The sequence below is a fragment of the Notolepis coatsorum genome (assembly GCF_963971535.1).
Source record: "Notolepis coatsorum genome assembly, chromosome: 19".
NCBI lineage: Eukaryota > Metazoa > Chordata > Actinopteri > Aulopiformes > Paralepididae > Notolepis > Notolepis coatsorum.
The window spans coordinates 5,162,343-5,180,594 of record NC_140183.1 but is presented as its reverse complement, the minus strand read 5'-3'; the positions used below and the strand labels follow the sequence as shown (position 1 = coordinate 5,180,594).

The 18,252-nt window shown below is 45.5% G+C and overlaps 1 protein-coding gene across 1 annotated transcript in view; it reads right to left on the bottom strand.

Moving 5' to 3' along the window:
• Nucleotides 1-18,252, bottom strand: part of cep76 (centrosomal protein 76) — a 44,434-nt gene that overhangs the window by 6,402 nt on the left and 19,780 nt on the right. The window contains exons 9-11 of the mRNA XM_084335833.1: nt 9,495-9,661; nt 2,376-2,535; nt 1,180-1,353 (exon numbers count right to left, since the gene is read on the bottom strand). Of these exons, the coding sequence (XP_084191959.1) occupies nt 1,180-1,353; nt 2,376-2,535; nt 9,495-9,661 (501 nt within the window). The remainder of the gene's footprint in view (nt 1-1,179; nt 1,354-2,375; nt 2,536-9,494; nt 9,662-18,252) is intronic.

Genomic DNA, 18,252 nt, shown 5'->3' with positions numbered 1-18,252 from the left:
GGGATGAGGAGGGGTCACCGTCATACATTATCAGGAAATTAATCAATCATGCGAAAAAGAGAGAGTTGAGTGAGTCACACTCACCTGTCTTATTTCATAATACAACGTTTGGATTAAACCAAGTGTATGCAGTGATGCTGAACTTCCCAGCGGAACACAAGTTAGTTAAAGGGGAGATGAAGCGTTGAACAATATGAGCCTAGTTTGTTTGTTGTGTACCTTGGGTAAGACAGGGTCCTATAATCAAATGTGAAATCCTGCTTATTTGTCTGAAAACTAAAATGTAATTTCCCCCGTTTTGGCCATTTTGATGGTGACGTCACGGTGATTGTTTGGGCTGGCTCAAAGAAAGTAGCACTGCGTCGCGTGAAATCACTGCGCCCCAGACAGCAGTGGTTCGGCAAAAAATAGTTCAGAGTATATCAACGGAAATGTCTAATTCAATTATTTTTTTTATTTCTCCACGTTGGTAAATACACCGGTCACAACATGTTTACAGGAACGTTTTGGAGTTGTATTTTGATTGTATTTGGAGTGTATTTCGTGACTGTTGGGAACTAGGCTAAATGTGTAACCTACTTCCAGTGAATGACGCTAAGCTAGGCTAACGGTGCGGCTGTTCCCTAAGCCTAATGCATGCACAGAGACGAAAAAGGGTATGTATCGTCTTGTCTAACTCCAGGGTAGATGGCAAATAAGCAAATTTCCCAAAATGTTGGGAGTGTTCCTTCAAGATAGCAGGAGCTGTCGGCCAACAAAGATGTTGTTTCAATGTATTCACAAAGGATTACCATCCAAATGATATTGAAGCATCCCGTGACCAGTAACTAACCGCAGCAATATGCGCTACGTTATGCGTAAATGTGCGCTATGTGCCTAAAGTCAAGACTCGACAGGACTGAACCAGAGCACAGGAGCACATTTTTTTGCATGATTAAAAATGAAGGTTCGAACGTCCGTTCGAAAAAACCCGGGCGAAGTTTGAATCCCCAAAACAGGCTTCAGGGACAGCTCTATAGTGAATAGTTCCATGTTCCAAGAAATATCGGTTGAACCTTCCTCACCCATGGAACCAACGGCTGAATTATAATTGGGTGGTGTTCCCCTTCGTCACACACAGCAGAGTAACCTTCAGGTCATCACACACAGCAGAGATACGTAGCAGTGGTGTAACGTTACCTTCCTGTGCTCAGACACCAGGCAGCGCATCTCCAGCTCCAGCTGGTTACTGGCAGCGGCAGGCTCCAGGGTGGGGGCGCAGAGCAGAGGCAGAGGGGGCAGAGAGGTGGTGGAGCCTGGGGTACACACGGACTGCAGTGCCTCCTCGCTCATGCCCTTCCAGCGAGACTGGTTCTGAAGGGTAAGAACCAGAAAAATTACAGCTTTTATCCAAGGGCACTTTACCCGTTCACACACCAACGGCGGAGGTGACCATGCTGCTCATCGAGAGCAGTTAGGGGTGGGGATGGCCGATATTATCGGCCGATATTGGCATTAAAATGTGATATTGGAAATTATCGGTTTTCAATTATTTATTTTTTTTACATTTATTTAACCTTTATTTACCCAGGCAAGCAAGTAAGAACAAATTATTAGGGATGGTTGATATTGGCTTTTTTACCGATATACCGATATTGTCCAACTCTTAATTTCCGATACCGATATCAACCGATACCGATATATGCAGGGTTTCCCCCCCCCCCCCCCCCCCCCCCAAAAAATGGAATAATTTCAGGTAATTAACATTACATATGTCTTGTTGTGGAATTAACATAACATTATGCATACTTTTGACAATAAATAAAATCAGAATTTGTTCTTACTTGCTTGCTTGGGTAAATAAAGGTTATAGAAATGTAAAAAAAAAATTTTTTTTAAATATATATATATTTTTTTTAAACCAATACCGATATTTTCCGATATCACATTTTTATGCCAATATCGGCCGATAATATCGGTAGGCCGATAATATCGGACATCTCTACAAATTATGATTTTATTTATTGTCAAAAGTATGCATAATGTTGTGTTAATTCCACGACAAGAGATATGTAATGTTAATTACCTGAAATTATTCCGTTTTTTGGGGGGGGAAACCCTGCATATATCGGTATCGGTTGATATCCGTTGATATCGGTATCGGAAATTAAGAGTTGGACAATATTGGTAGATCGGTATCGGTAAAAAAGCCAATATCGAACATCCCTAGTTAGGGGTTAAGTGTCTTGCTCAAGGACACTTCGACAGGCTGCCCGGGAGGAGCGGGAATCGAACCGGGATCACCAGATGACCACTCTACCTCCTGAGCCACGGTCGCCCCGTTACAGCCACTAGGTACGGCCATGTAAGAAGAGACACACATGCATTCTTCCTACCTGGAAGTCAAAGACACAGAGCTCCACAGAGTCAGAGGGCTGGCAGTTGGCCAGGAAGGACTGATGGTTGAAGACACAGCCCACGGTTCGGTAAGGGGAGGAGGGCTTGGGCTGGGGGGCCAGGGGAGGGGCGTCTGGGTCTATGGCCTGGTGCAGGTACCTGGGGACACAGAGAGACACATCTAGTCAGTCTCTTCGTCAATTGGTATAACAGCTATAAAACATTTACAAAGGAGCCCAGAGATGATGTTGTGGTTAAGATCCGTGGCCTGGGATCCTCTGTCTCCTCTCCTCTGTCTCCTCTCCTCTGTCTCCTCTCCTCTGTCTCCTCTCTCTCTCCTCTCCTCCGTCTCCTCTCCTCTGTCTCCTATCCTCTCCTCTGTCTCCTATCCTCTGTCTCTCTCTCAGCCTTCCTGCTGTCTCAATAAAGAACCTTGTCTCTGGACACGAGAGTGGGATTACACATCGACGTGTACTGTATTGCAATCTCTCTATATAAATAAACTTTACTTACTCTCAGAGTGGATTCTAGTTATCTTGAGGTTTTTCTAGTAGTGATGTGGCACACTGCTATTCCCTGGCTTCAGCTCCAACTCCATAGTGAAGTTCGCAGATGACACGGTGGTGGTGGGGCTGATCTCGGACAACGACGAGAAGGCCTACCGGGAGGAGGTTGAGGTACTGGAACGCTGGTGCCAGGACAACAGCCTGCTCCTGAACATTGGTAAAACCAAGGAGCTGATCGTGGATTATAGGAGAGGACAGCAGGAGACGCACACACCACTGATGATTAACGGGGCTACCGTGGACAGGGTGAGCAGCTTCAAGTACCTGGGGGTCCACATCTCAGAGGACCTGACATGGTCAACACACATAGACACAGTAGTAAAGAAGGCGAAACAGCGTCTCTACCACCTGAGACAGTTAAGGAAGTTCAGAGTATCGGGAAAGATACTCCAGTCCTTCTACTCAGGAGCTGTAGAGAGCATCCTGACCGGAAACATCACTGCCTGGTATGGAAACAGCACGGCACAGGACAAGAAGGCCCTACAGAGAGTGGTGCGCTCAGCCGAGCGTACCACGGGTATTGCACTACCCCCCCTGCAGGTTCTATACAACAAGAGGTGCAAATCCAGAGCCTGCAGGATAATGAAAGACCCTCACCACCCCAATAACAGCCTGTTTCAGCTGCTGAGGTCAGGCAGACGCTTGCGAACCCCAGCTACTAGGACAGAGCGGCTTAGGCTCAGCTTCTTCCCCCAGGCCATCAGAGCCATGAACAATGAACATTGAGTGCTCAGAACATTGAACTGTCCACACACAAGCACACATGAACACACACACGACACGCACACTGTGCACGCTCACACAGCTCACACACGAGCAGCCACTTAACACTTTAACATGAGCGGGCACACACTCATGTCGCACACACGCACACTTATGGCCAAAGGAAAGGACACTTTAAATGAGAATAACAGGAACAGTGTATTGCACTACCAAAGCTAACTAGCATGTCCCATATGCTCTGTAAATAACTATGTACAGATACCGAGATGTCACTCCATGTTACCTGCTACCTGTTACTGCACAATGTTGTTTCCTTCTTTTGATTCTATTATATGTACCACTGTATTGCACATCGTTGCGGGCAAGACCACCCGCATTTCATTGTATACCTGTATGCCGTGACAATTAAAACTCTTGACTTGACTTGACTTGACTTGACTTGTATGTCGACAAGGGGCGTTCTACTCTGACAATAAGGCTGTCTAGGAGATGTATAGTATATGTACATGCAGGGACCGAAACTAAAGCCTGCCGCCTGCCAGGGGCGCTCTGTTTTTACCTTTGGCGCTTGAGGTTACACCTTTCGTATCATCTTCGTATTGTTTTCTTATACGCATCGCCGCGTATCGCCGCGACGTCATGCGCCTCAAGTCACACTTTCGTTTTTTTTTCGTTTTTGTCACCAGAGCACACTGATGTAGTACACTGCCAAAGCAGTAGGTGGCAGTAGGTGGCAAACATGAAGGCAATTTCAACCAATCAGAACGAATGTGCCAATACACTTCCTGGAAGCTCCAGCAAAATGTCAATAAGGCAGGCGCCTATGCCGCGCCACCATCTTGCTCAATGCAGCAATTCTTTTTTCAGCAAAGCCTAATAAAAGTGCAATAAACAAAACGGATACATTCACTGTGTGTTCTGCCTGTCATTTGTTGATGAAACAAAACTAACATCAACACAAGTGACCACCAAGAGCGGATAGTTTAGGCTAAAAAACGATCGGTAGCATTGTAGCATTGTTAGCTGCATGCTAACGTCAATGGAGTATGCCATTATAACAATATAGCATTGTGGCTAGAAGCTAACGTTAGCTCACGCTACTTAGCCAGCATCAAAACTGATGATATCGCGAGCTATCAGTAGTTAGATAACATTAGAGACAACGCTGTGTGTATTAAACAAAGGTGAATAGATGACTGGGCCATTTTGTTTAATGCTTCTTAAGTTGAAAGAGGAACTCTGAGCTAACAGGGTCTGAATCCTGATAGCTCACGTTAGCCAGCTGCTCATGCCATCGGTAATGCTAGCAGAATGAATGGATGTAAACTTTATTTAACATATTGCATATGGGTACAATACAATACGGCTCAATACAAACAATTGTTAAGGGAATGCAGACTGTTGTAGCTTGGACTGGGGTCCTTATAACAATAACTTGACAACACATGGTAGCTGAAGCTATTTGGGACACGGAGCTCTGTCCCAAACACACACACACTGTTGTCACCGGAAGGGCACGCAGATGGTATCTACTGCGCATGGGCGTTTTCGCAACAACGGCTAGCGTGCTGACTACACGCTGTTTGTCGACTCGTTTTTTTGCGTATCTCCAAACGCAAACACAATTTTGCGTTTCAGCCGTATCCACAAAAAAAACGCCAAAAAACGCGTTTCTGTGTAGATAGGACATGAAACGTCGTCAAAAACGTATAAAAAAACGCCAGGAATACACTAGTCTAACCATAGCCTTAGAGGGCTGCCCGCCGTGTGGCGTGTAGACGTGTAGTTCATAATGATACTCTTGTGCGAGTACATATTATAGCAGCGCTCGTCTTTTTTTTCTCCGCCGCGAGATCGTTAAAAAACTACAAGTCCCACATTGCACTCAAGTCAACGGTCCAATCACAGTAGAGTGACGTGACTGGTTTCATGAGAAAAAAAGCAAATGACCAATCGGAAGCTCTTATTTGGCTTGTTTACTTCCTGAAACGCCACTATTGCCGTATGCGGGCAGTCTGCTCTAGCCAGCTACCGTTACTGTTTAAACAATGACCCAGTCAACTATTCACTTTTAGTTTAATACATGACGAGGCATTGTCTAACGGCATCTAGCTGGCTAGCTACTGATAGCTGCTGATATCAACAAATGCTCCAGCAATAGTCGACTCGAGTGCACAATACCTCCGTTCCCTCGTTAGCTAGCTTAGCTAGCTCACCATCTGTCCCAGTAAACTAAATTGTCTTAACGTTATCTACCGGGCTAGCAGTAGCTACAGATAGCTCCTGATATCAATGTCTTATAACATTGATTGAATGCGTATTCTAGCTGAGGGCATGTTGAATGTGATTTGACAAAAGAACGGTAACGTTATAAATAGGGTCCAGCTGCATCGCCGGAGAATCCTTGCATGCTGAATGTAGGGTCTAGCTGAATATAGGGTCTAGCTGCAGGGCCGGAGAATCCTTGCTGGAGCTGGAGGCTACTCAAGTATACACACAGACAGTGGAGCTGTTTGCAGATAGCAAGCATTTTGACTTATTGCGTGGTGGCGATGTCTCGCAGATAATACAACTACAAGTATGATTATATAATATATATTTTATTTAAAAAAAAAAATTTATATAAAATATATATATATATTTTTTTTAATCAAAAGAATTTTGGCAGGTAAGAAATATGTTTGGCGGGTAGACTCTTCCCATCTACCCGCCACTGGCCGGTGAGTCAAAAAGTTAATTTCGCTCCCTGTGTACATGTATGTCTGTATATATTTGCACCAAAACTGGGTAAATATGGTGATTGGCTACCACACAACATAAGTGTGCATATTCAACCCTCTAGTTTCAAGTTTCTTTAATAGTTGTCATACAGAAGTACAGAATACTTTTGTACAAAATGCTTCTTACTGTTGCGCTCCAGAGACTGTGCATGACAAGATAAGTATGAAATAAAAACATAGTAAAAATTAGAAGTAAAAAAAAAGAGGTCACAGTGTTCAGTTTAGACATATGTACAATGTTCGTAGACGTAGTTACCATACAATATACAATACTGTGCAGTGTACTAATATACAATACTATATAGTGCAAGGCATAAATGGACGAGGTGCAGTTTAGGTACAATTCACAGTAGGTGTACGAGTTGTAGTGCAAATCCTTTATCAATAAATATAAAGTGTAAGTGTGTTTGTGTGATCTAAAGTGTGGAGAGTGGGTGCTGCAGTGTGTTGTTTGTTTGAGTGAGTGTGTGCGTGTGGGTGTGTGTGCTGTGTGCATTTGATGGTTGTTGCATAGTGATTATTGTTCGTTTAGCGATTATTGTTCGTTTAGCAGCCTGATGGCCTGGGGATAGAAGCTCCTTCTGAGTCTTTCTGTGCTCGCCATAAGACTCCGGTATCGCTTGCCTGACGGCAGCAGTTCAAAGAGGCAGTTGTTCGGGTGGCTCGAGTCCTTAATAATTCTCTTAGCCTTCCCCTTGCACCGCTTGTTGTAAATGTTCTGGAGGGTGGGAAGCCCCCCTCTAATTGTGCGTTCGGCTGAACGTGTCACTCTTTGTAGTCTGCTACGGTCTTGTGCAGTGCTATTCCCAAACCAGGAGGTGATGTTGCCGGTCAGGATGCTCTCTATTGTACATGAGTAGAAGTTCCTAAGGATCTTCTGACTGACTTGGAACTTCCTTAGGCGCCTGAGGAAGTAGAGGCGTTGTCGTGCCTTCTTCACAACACTGTCAATGTGTGTGGTCCATGTCAAGTCCTCGGATATGTGGGCTCCGAGGTACTTGAAACTGTTCACTCTCTCAACTGGTGCCCCGTCGATGCTGAGGGGGCTGTAGTCCTTGACCCCCGACCTCCTGAAGTCCACAATCATCTCTTTTGTTTTGCTGACGTTCAGGGAGAGGCAGTTCTCCTGACACCACTGTGACAGGTTCTCTACCTCTTCCAGGTAGGCCCTTTCGTCGTTGGCAGAGATCAGGCCCACCACTACTGTGTCATCAGCAAATTTGATGATGGTGTTGTTGTTCCGCTGTGCTACGCAGTCATGTGTGTACAGGGAGTAGAGGAGGGGGCTCAGAACACAGCCCTGGGGGGCCCCTATGTTGAGCGTGATGGATGAGGAGGTGCAGTTGCCGGCTCTTACCACCTGGGGTCTGCCCGTCAGGAAGTCCAGGACCCACTGGCACAGGTCATAGTTCAAGCCCAGGTCCCTGAGCTTGGCTATGAGTTTGGAGGGGACTATGGTATTGAATGCTGAGCTGTAGTCGATGAACAGCATTCGCACATAGTTCCCCTGCCTCTTGTCCAGATGTGATGCTGCTGTGTGCAGCACATGGGCTATGGCGTCCTCCGTGGACCTGTTGGGGCGATATGCAAATTGCAGAGGGTCCAGGTTGATGGGGAGGGAGGAACAGATGTAGCCCTTCACTAGCTTCTCAAAGCACTTCATGGCTATGGAGGTGAGGGCTACAGGGCGGTAGTCGTTGAGGCAAGCGGGCGTAGATTTTTTGGGTACAGGGATGATGGTGGACTTCTTCAGACAGGTGGGGATGACGGCCTGTTCCAAGGACAGGTTGAAGATGTCAGTGAATACCGGGGCCAGTTGGTCGGCACAGACTTTTAGGACGCGGCCGGGGATGCCGTCCGGTCCTGCTGCCTTCCTGATATCCACTTTTTTAAAGATCCGTCTCACCTATGCGGGTACCTTAAAAAAAAGTACCCTTCCCAGGGTAGTCGGCCCTGTCGACATGCTCAGGGCTTCCCACTCTCCAGGACATTTACACCAGGCATCGCAGGGCCAAGGCTAAGAGAATAGACTCTAGTCACCCAAACAACTGCCTCTTTGCACTGCTGCGGTCAGGGAAGCGCTACCGGAGTCTCATGGCCGGTACAGAGAGACGCAAAAGGAGCTTCTATCCCCAGGCAAGCGCTACCGGAGTCTCATGGCCGGTACAGAGAGACTCAAAAGGAGCTTCTATCCCCAGGCAAGCGCTACCGGAGTCTCATGGCCGGTACAGAGAGACTCAGAAGGAGCTTCTATCCCCAGGCAAGCGCTACCGGAATCTCATGGCCGGTACAGAGAGACTCAGAAGGATGTAACACTAACCAATCCATCTACATTCATTGCACACACATCCACACGCTCACTTTAAACACCCACCTTAAATATTCACTTGAGACACTTCTTAACTACGACACCATATTTTATAAATGTATTACTAGAAGATTTGCACTACATCTCTACCCCATTCTTTGCATTTTGTACTTACATTTTCTATATTGTATATTGTGTATAGTGTTCCGTCTTTATTCTTTAACTTTTACTGTATGAAGCACAATCTCAGGGAGGCTCATACAGAACCAAGCATTTCACTGTAATGTACCTTATGTGTGACAAATAAAACACAACTAGGGATGCACCGATCCGATATTGGTATCGGCCGCCGATATCAGTAAAATAGCTGGATCGGGTTAGATAATCTGATTTTTTTTTAATAATAAATAAAATAAGAAATAACCATTCAGTACATTTATATCTATGTGTTAATTTGTTACATTTAGTTTCACTAAGTTAGGAAAGTAATGTTTTAAGTCAAGCCTGATGTTGCCTTGTTGCACAAAAGAATGATCCCAGTCTCTTCCACACAGTGACAGTGAGGCATACAGTTTATTAATTGAATGAATGAAGTTTATTTTCCGTCTTTGTTTACAACAAATCAAAAACACACTTGTGATCCTTTACAATTCTTAAAAACTAAATATATTAAAAAAAAAAATTTAAACGTGGATAATTTGTTTATATTTTTTTTAACTTTTAAACTTTTCACGTGCTCACCTGTGTGCCGTCAGGCTCTCCCAGAAGGTGATGGTCCCGTCGGTCCCGCGGGTCATGACCCAGGCGTGCGGGCCCCCCTTGCCCTTGGTGCCCACACACACGTAGGCGTCCAGGCCGAACCCCAGCAGCAGGCTGCACAGCAGGGTGGCGTGGTCCTCGCAGTCCCCCTGGAGAAACACCATCACAGTCCAGCGTCATCCCACATCGTGTTCTGTGAGCCGTGTTCAGTGTCCAGTGCAGGGGTGGCCAACCAGAGCCACAAAAATTACTGTGGTACCACAAGAGCCACACCACATACCAGCGTTTCTCAACCTTTTTTTTCAGTCACGGCACCCTTCATGTGTTTATAGGTCTCACCCTCTGGCCTCTGAAGTAGCTAATGTCTTTTTTATTTGGGCCTCACAGGGTTAAAAGTACCCTGTGAGACGCACGGTTGCAAAATTACAAAAAAACTTAAAAAAAAATATATGATTATTTAAAAAATGTTAAGCACATGTATAGTCAATTGGTCCTGTTGTTCAGCCTCACAAATGCCATTTGATAGTAAATGTGTTTATATGTCCCACCCTCTGGCCTCTGAAGTTGCTAATGTCTTTTTAATTCGGGCCTCACAGGGTTAACCTCTTAAGCCCCAGATATACAGTACAAATTTATATTTTCAGCATTACGTTTGTTTACCAATTATTTTAACTGTTATTAGTGAAATATAAGATTATAGAAATCTCAGGGCATTGAGTCGGAAACCGGCGCATATTGACAGGAGGAAGTGGCACAGCCAAGTGAGTGTAGTCTTTCGAAAAACTACCCTACCCAGCTCACACCAGCCCCTGTCAATCATCTGACTTCTGGATTAACTTTTTTATTTCTCTTATTTTTTGGGATTATCTCCCACACTCCTGAACGTTATTGCCATAAAACAGAACGCAGTTAGTGTCTCTACCTTTCTATGAACGTCTTGCAAAAAACGGTGTTGCAATACGATGAAAAACGGTGGAGAAATTTACATTATAAAAAAGATGGCAGAATTCAGTACTGTAGCTACAAAACCTTCTGTTTAATCATCTTCCCTTGATTCATTTGCTTAGATTTTTCAGGTCTGGTCAATTTTAGCATGGTGTTATTCACAGTCAAATAATAATTTTTTTTTTTTAATAGAATTTATATTCTCCTTTGGTTCAATTTACTCAAGCTTAGTAACAGACACACTATTTCTGACACTGATCCATATATGTCCCTAGATTCAGATACCAAGAACATGCAAATGGACCATTTAAAAAAAAATTGTAAATGTTTATTCTACGTCCTTGATGAGTGACAAAAAAAAAAAAATATATACTTTTTTATTTTAATTTTTTTTTATGGATGGGAGAGCCGCACATTGACGGGCAAAGAGCCGCATGCGGCTCGCAAGCCGCGGGTTGGCCACCCCTGGTCGTGTGTCTCGTGTGTCTCGTGTGTCTCGTGTTTAGTGGTTCAGTGGTTCAGTGGTTCAGTGTTCAGTGTTCAGTGTTTAGTGTTTAGTGGTTTAGTGTTTTAGTGTTTTAGTGTTTTAGTGTTTTAGTGTTTTAGTGTTTAGTGTTTAGTGTTTAGTGTTTAGTGTTTAGTGTTCTGTGTTCTGTGAGCCGTGTTCTGTGTTCTGTGAGCCGTGTTCTGTGTTCTGTGAGCCGTGTTCTGTGTTCTGTGAGCCGTGTTCTGTGTTCTGTGAGCCGTGTTCTGTGTTCTGTGAGCCGTTGGCTGTTGGCTGCAGGGAAGTCAGAATGATGGATCTTTCCCAGAAGCACTAATATGGATGGTGGCATCAGAACAGGCAGAGGACTGACGAGACTAAATTAATTTCCCCTGGAATGAAACTCATAAATCACAGCTGACAAGGGCCACTTTGTGAGAGCTGTGCCGTGTCTGTCAGCCGTCCCTGCAGAGAGGAGGAGAGAGGAGAGAGGAGAGAGGAGAGAAGAGAGGAGAGAGGAGAGAAGAGAGGAGGAGAGAGGAGAGAAGAGAGGAGAGAGGAGAGAAGAGAAGAGAGGAGAGAAGAGAGGAGAGAGGAGAGAGGAGAGGAGGAGAGAGGAGACGAGGAGAGAGGAGACAGGAGAGAGGAGAGAAGAGAGGAGAGAGGAGAGAGGAGAGAGGAGAGAGGAGAGGAGAGAGGAGAGAGGAGACAGGAGAGAGGAGAGAGGAGAGAAGAGAGGAGACGAGGAGGAGAGAGGAGAGGAGGAGAGAGGAGAGAAGAGAGGAGGAGAGAGGAGAGGAGGAGACAGGAGAGAAGAGAGGAGAGAAGAGAGAAGAGAGAAGAGAGGAGAGAGGAGAGGAGACGAGGAGAGAAGAGAGAGAGGAGAGAGGAGACGAGGAGACGAGGAGAGAAGAGAGGAGAGAAGAGAGAAGAGAGAAGAGAGGAGAGAGGAGAGGAGACGAGGAGACGAGGAGAGAAGAGAGAGGAGAGAAGAGAGAGGAGAGAAGAGAGGAGGAGAGAGGAGAGAAGAGAGGAGGAGAGAGGAGAGGAGGAGACAGGAGAGAAGAGAGAGGAGAGAAGAGAGAGGAGAGAAGAGAGGAGGAGAGAGGAGAGAAGAGAGGAGGAGAGAGGAGAGGAGGAGACAGGAGAGAAGAGAGGAGAGAAGAGAGAAGAGAGAAGAGAGGAGAGAGGAGAGGAGACGAGGAGAGAAGAGAGGAGAGAAGAGAGAAGAGAGAGGAGAGAAGAGAGGAGGAGAGAGGAGAGAGGAGAGAAGAGAGAGGAGAGAAGAGAGGAGGAGAGAGGAGACGAGGAGAGAGGAGAGAGGAGAGAAGAGAGAGGAGAGAAGACGAGGAGAGAGGAGAGAAGAGAGAGGAGAGAGAGGAGAGAGGAGAGGAGAGAGGAGACGAGGAGAGAAGAGAGGAGGAGACAGGAGAGAAGAGACGAGACGAGGAGACAGGAGAGAAGAGAGAAGAGAGGAGAGAAGAGAGGAGAGAGGAGAGAGAGAAGAGAGGAGAGAGGAGAGGAGGAGAGAGGAGACAGGAGAGAAGAGAGGAGAGAGGAGAGAGGAGAGAAGAGAGGAGAGAGGAGAGAGGAGAGAGGAGAGGAGAGAGAGGAGACAGGAGAGAAGAGAGGAGAGAGGAGAGAGGAGAGAGGAGAGAAGAGAGGAGACGAGGAGAGAAGAGAGAGGAGAGAGGAGAGAAGAGAGAAGAGAGGAGAGAAGAGAGAAGAGAGAGGAGAGAAGAGAGAAGAGAGAGGAGAGAAGAGAGGAGGAGAGAAGAGAGGAGAGGAGAAGAGAGGAGACAGGAGAGAAGAGAGGAGAGAGGAGAGAAGAGAGGAGAGAGGAGAGAGGAGAGAGGAGAGGAGAGAGAGGAGACAGGAGAGAGGAGAGAGGAGAGAGGAGAGAAGAGAGGAGAGAGGAGAGAAGAGAGAAGAGAGAGGAGAGAAGAGAGAAGAGAGAGGAGAGAGGAGAGAGGAGAGAAGAGAGGAGAGAGGAGAGAAGAGAGAAGAGAGGAGGAGAGAGGAGAGAGGAGAGAAGAGAGAGGAGAGAAGAGAGGAGGAGAGAAGAGAGGAGGAGAGAGGAGACGAGGAGAGAAGAGAGAGGAGAGAAGAGAGGAGAGAAGAGACGAGAAGACAGGAGAGAGGAGAGGAGAGAAGAGAGAGGAGAGAGGAGAGAAGAGAGGAGAGAGGAGAGAGGAGAGAGGAGAGAAGAGAGGAGACGAGGAGAGAGGAGACAGGAGAGAGGAGAGAGGAGAGAAGAGAGGAGAGAGGAGAGAGGAGAGAGGAGAGAGGAGAGAGGAGAGAGGAGAGAAGAGAGGAGAGAGGAGAGAGGAGAGAGGAGAGAGGAGAGAGGAGAGAGGAGAGAAGAGAGGAGAGAGGAGAGAGGAGAGAGGAGAGAGGAGAGAGGAGAGAGGAGAGAAGAGAGAAGAGAGGAGAGAGGAGAGAGGAGAGAGGAGAGAGGAGACAGGAGAGAGGAGAGAAGAGAGAAGAGAGAAGAGAGGAGAGAGGAGAGAGGAGAGAGGAGAGAAGAGAGAGGAGAGAGAGAGGAGACAAGGAGAGAAGAGAAGAGAGGAGAGGAGAGAGGAGAGAGGAGACAGGAGAGAAGAGAGGAGACAAGGAGAGAAGAGAAGAGAGGAGAGGAGGAGAGGAGACGAGGAGACGAGGAGACGAGGAGACAGGAGAGACGAGAGAGGAGACAGGAGACAGGAGACAGGAGAGAGGAGACAGGAGAGAGGAGACAGGAGAGAGGAGAGAAGAGAGAAGAGAGAAGAGAGGAGAGAGGAGAGAGGAGAGAGGAGAGAGGAGAGAGGAGAGAGGAGAGAAGAGAGGAGAGAGGAGAGAGGAGAGAGAGAGAGGAGAGAAGAGAGGAGACGAGGAGAGAAGAGAGGAGAGAGAAGAGAGGAGAGAGGAGAGAGGAGAGAGGAGAGAGGAGACAGGAGAGAGGAGAGAAGAGAGAAGAGAGAAGAGAGGAGAGAGGAGAGAGGAGAGAGGAGAGAGGAGAGAAGAGAGAGGAGAGAGGAGAGAGGAGAGAAGAGATGAGGAGAGAGGAGAGAAGAGATGAGGAGAGAGGAGAGAGGAGAGAGGAGAGAGGAGAGAAGAGAGAAGAGAGAGGAGAGAGGAGAGAGGAGAGAGGAGACAGGAGAGAAGAGAGAGGAGACAGGAGAGAGGAGAGAGGAGAGAGGAGAGAGGAGAGAGGAGAGAAGAGAGAGGAGAGAGGAGAGAGGAGAGAGGAGACAGGAGAGAAGAGAGGAGACAAGGAGAGAAGAGAAGAGAGGAGAGGAGGAGAGGAGACGAGGAGACGAGGAGACAGGAGAGACGAGAGAGGAGACAGGAGACAGGAGACAGGAGAGAGGAGACAGGAGACAGGAGACAGGTGAGAGGAGACAGGAGACGGGGAGAGAGGAGAGGAGACAGGAGATGAAGAGAGGAGAGGAGACAGGAGATGAAGAGAGGAGAGGAGACAGGAGATGAGGAGACAGGAGAGAGGAGAGAGGAGACAGTAGAGAGGAGACAGGAGAGAGGAGAGGAGACAGGAGACGAGGAGAGAGGAGAGAGGAGACAGGAGAGAGGAGAGAGGAGAGAGGAGACAGGAGAGAGGAGAGAAGAGAGAGGAGACAGGAGACAGGAGACAGGAGACAGGAGAGAGGAGAGGAGACAGGTGAGAGGAGACAGGAGACGGGGAGAGAGGAGAGGAGACAGGAGATGAAGAGAGGAGAGGAGACAGGAGATGAAGAGAGGAGAGGAGACAGGAGATGAGGAGACAGGAGAGAGGAGAGAGGAGACAGTAGAGAGGAGACAGGAGAGAGGAGAGGAGACAGGAGACGAGGAGAGAGGAGAGAGGAGACAGGAGAGAGGAGAGAGGAGAGAGGAGACAGGAGAGAGGAGAGAAGAGAGAGGAGAGAGGAGAGGAGACGAGGAGAGAAGAGAGGAGGAGACAGGAGAGAAGAGAGAGGAGACGAGGAGAGAGGAGACAGGAGACGAGGAGAGAGGAGACAGGAGAGAGGAGACGAGACAGGAGAGAGCGTTTACTCTGCGGTGGTCTGAGGGAAGCTCCCCCACATATCCAACATCAGGGCCCTATTCCCTGTACCTGGTTCAACTAAGTCGATCAAAAGTCCCATTATCCAGATTCAATTAACCCGATGTTTGAATCCAGGCTTTCCCTGTTCCTCGAACGCTGATTCAGTCTCGTTAATTCGAACCAGACTTGATACTCAGGATAATTGCGCGCGGCCGCCTCACCTGAAAAGACAGCAGGTGTCGATCGCAGAAATCCTGATTTTCTAATGGCATTGATTGATTGATTGATTGAAAACTTTATTAACAGATTGCAGAATGGGTACAATACAGTACGGCTCAATAGCCTTGCAGACAAGTTAAATGCATAATCTATAGGCTAATTTTAAGTCCCCCAATCAATCAGATTATATTTCTTTAAATGTGCCTGCTGGTAGTAGGCTTAATGGAATGAATGGAGCGAAAATTATTTGTTCAACTCTTTCAGAATAAGTAGATAAAAACAAGCCCAAAGAGTATCTAATTGATACGAACTAATAGATACTTATGAGGATATCTGTACTGTATGTGCTTAGGTATCATGTACTATATAAATACATGGTTCCCAAAGTTTTCAAGGCGCGACCCCCGAAATAACGTGTCAGAGAGGGAGTTGGAGGCTATACAGTTTCACTATTAATCAGGTTTTAATCTGTTTCGGACATCATCCATACATGCATTGAATTGATTAACCTTTGTTATACCAGTGACACCAGTCATGTTAATCACCCTCTTGTTCATCATCAGATAACAGTGCTTGAACAGATAAATGCATTTTCTCAAATTCATTCATCAAAAACGTCAAAAGCTTGCAATTGCTCATTCATTTTCTCAAGTCACGTCCACGTCATCAAATCCGTCAAACAGCGCATCTCCTCCTCAGACATTTTAATCCCAGTTACAATATCACAATAACGTGTGAGTGACTGATACAATTAAACAATCCACATATTCAGATTCGTCGTAATTCACATCCACAATCCACGCATAAAGACGCTTCAATTTATGCTTGAATGAAACACAATCCGGGCACTCCATTAAGCAAATACATAATTTAATTTTTTTTTTTTTTTATATTTTTTTATCTCATTCATTCCATAAGAACGTAGAATACACATGTACAGACTTTTTTTAATATGGCCCATTTGCATGTTCTTGGTATCTGATTCTAGGGACATCTATGGATCTCAGGGAATGTATTCCCAGTGTCAGAAATACTGTGTCTGTTACTAGGCTTGAGTAAAAAAAATGTATCTTTGACTGTGAATAACACCATGCTAAAATTTACCAGACCTGAAAAATCTAAGCAAATGAATAAATGGAAGATGATTAAACAGAAGGTTTTGTAGATGCAGTACTGAATTCTGCCATCCGGACACATGCCATTTGAAATATGATTATAGAATATCAGGCTTAAAATGGTTATGCGATTAAAATGCGATTAATTAGATTAATTAATTAATTACAAATCCTGTAATTAATTAGATACATTTTTTTTAATCGCCTGACAGCACTAGTTTCATTCATTAAAAATATCCCCGCGGGATTCACATTTGCAATGCTCCGTTATTAAAATAACCACATAGTGTGTGTCGCGACTCGCGAGCGCCGTATCCGTATAACTATGACGTGCATTATTTAGGACAAAGTAAGTCCATAGGCTGAATATGATTTATTATCAGCATTTTAGGTCTATTATTTTACATTTCAAAAGCCCCCTCTAGAAAAAACGAAGCACAAAAACATTATTCAGAATGGTATAATGGGATCTGTGAGGAGAGCTGGCATTTCTTTGCGAGGGCGTGGCCAGTTTATCAAGCTAACTGAACTAAACCCTGCGCTGGAGGCTCGAGCAGGTTCAAACGTTCTGATCTGTTGCCATAGTGTTTTAGACAATCGCACGTCGCAGGTCTAGCTTAAGTCAAGTTATCCTGAAAATTATCTGGCTAACTCAGTTACCCAGGTACGAGAAACAGGGCCCTCTGTCTGAGAGGAATAAGAACCGGTCAATCACCTCTGCAGGAAACAGGCCTCAGAATCATAAACTTGTGACTGACGTAATAATCCTATCATAATTTAAATAACAACAACAAATACAGGGTTCCTACAAATTTTTGTTGATCATATTTCATGGCTTTTCCATTACTACTACATTTAAATAGTGCATTTCCTGCACCTATTCTTGTCAACGTCTATATTCAAACACCGGTATTTGTTCATTTTTAAGACCCTCATTGGTAAGCTCCTTATACTACATCATTATTGGTAAGCTACCTCCTTAACCTCTTAACCTCTTAAGCCCGGAGCCCTATTTTCTGAAAATCCGCCTAAAATACATACCTAAGTAAATGGAATATTGCTCTACTTCTACAAGGTCCCTTTGCATGTTCTTGGTATCTACAGACATCTATGGACCTCAGTGAATGTATTCCCATTCTCAGAAATATTGTGTAAATTACTAGGCTTGCTTAAATTGTGATGAAACAAAGGAGAATATGAGTTATGATTTTTCTTTGCATCTTTGACAGTGAATAACACCATGCTATAAATGACCAGACATAAGAAACTGCCACTGAGCTCGTTCAGTACCTTCTTGAGATCACGCGTACAAAAAAAATCTAAGGAAATGAATAAAGGGAAGGTGATTAAACAGAAGGTTTTGTAGATACAGTACTGAATTCTGCCATCCATGAAATTTGAAATATTATTATAGAATATAGAATATGAGGCCTATAAATTACCTTATTATAGCCAACTTGCACACTATGGATCGGGCCAAATCTCCTCTTTCAAATGGCAGAGTTCACTTTGGATTTAGTATCACCAGGCGTGCATTTTACCAGGTAAAAAAGAACTGGATAAATAAAAATTTTAATTATGTAATCTTTCAGTGTAAGTAGCAGCAGTGTGTGTGTGTGTGTGTGTGTGTGTGTGTGTGTGTGTGTGTGTGTGTGTGTGTGTGTGTGTGTGTGTGTGTGTGTGTGTGTGTGTGTGTGTGTGTGTGTGTGTAAATCACTTAAGGTGCTTTTGTGCGTCTGCTCAGAGTACCAATTCACGCTAGATCAATCGGTACCAAATGTGGGCACCTTTACATGTTTAGTATAAGAGTGTAATATTACTAGACAAGAGGGAGCCTTTTCCACAAATATACCCAAACCTATACTGCATCCCTACTCCTCCTCTTCCTCTCCTCTTCCTCTCTTCTCCTCCTCCTCCTCCTCCTCTCTCCATCTCCATCTCCACCTCCTCCTCCTCCCC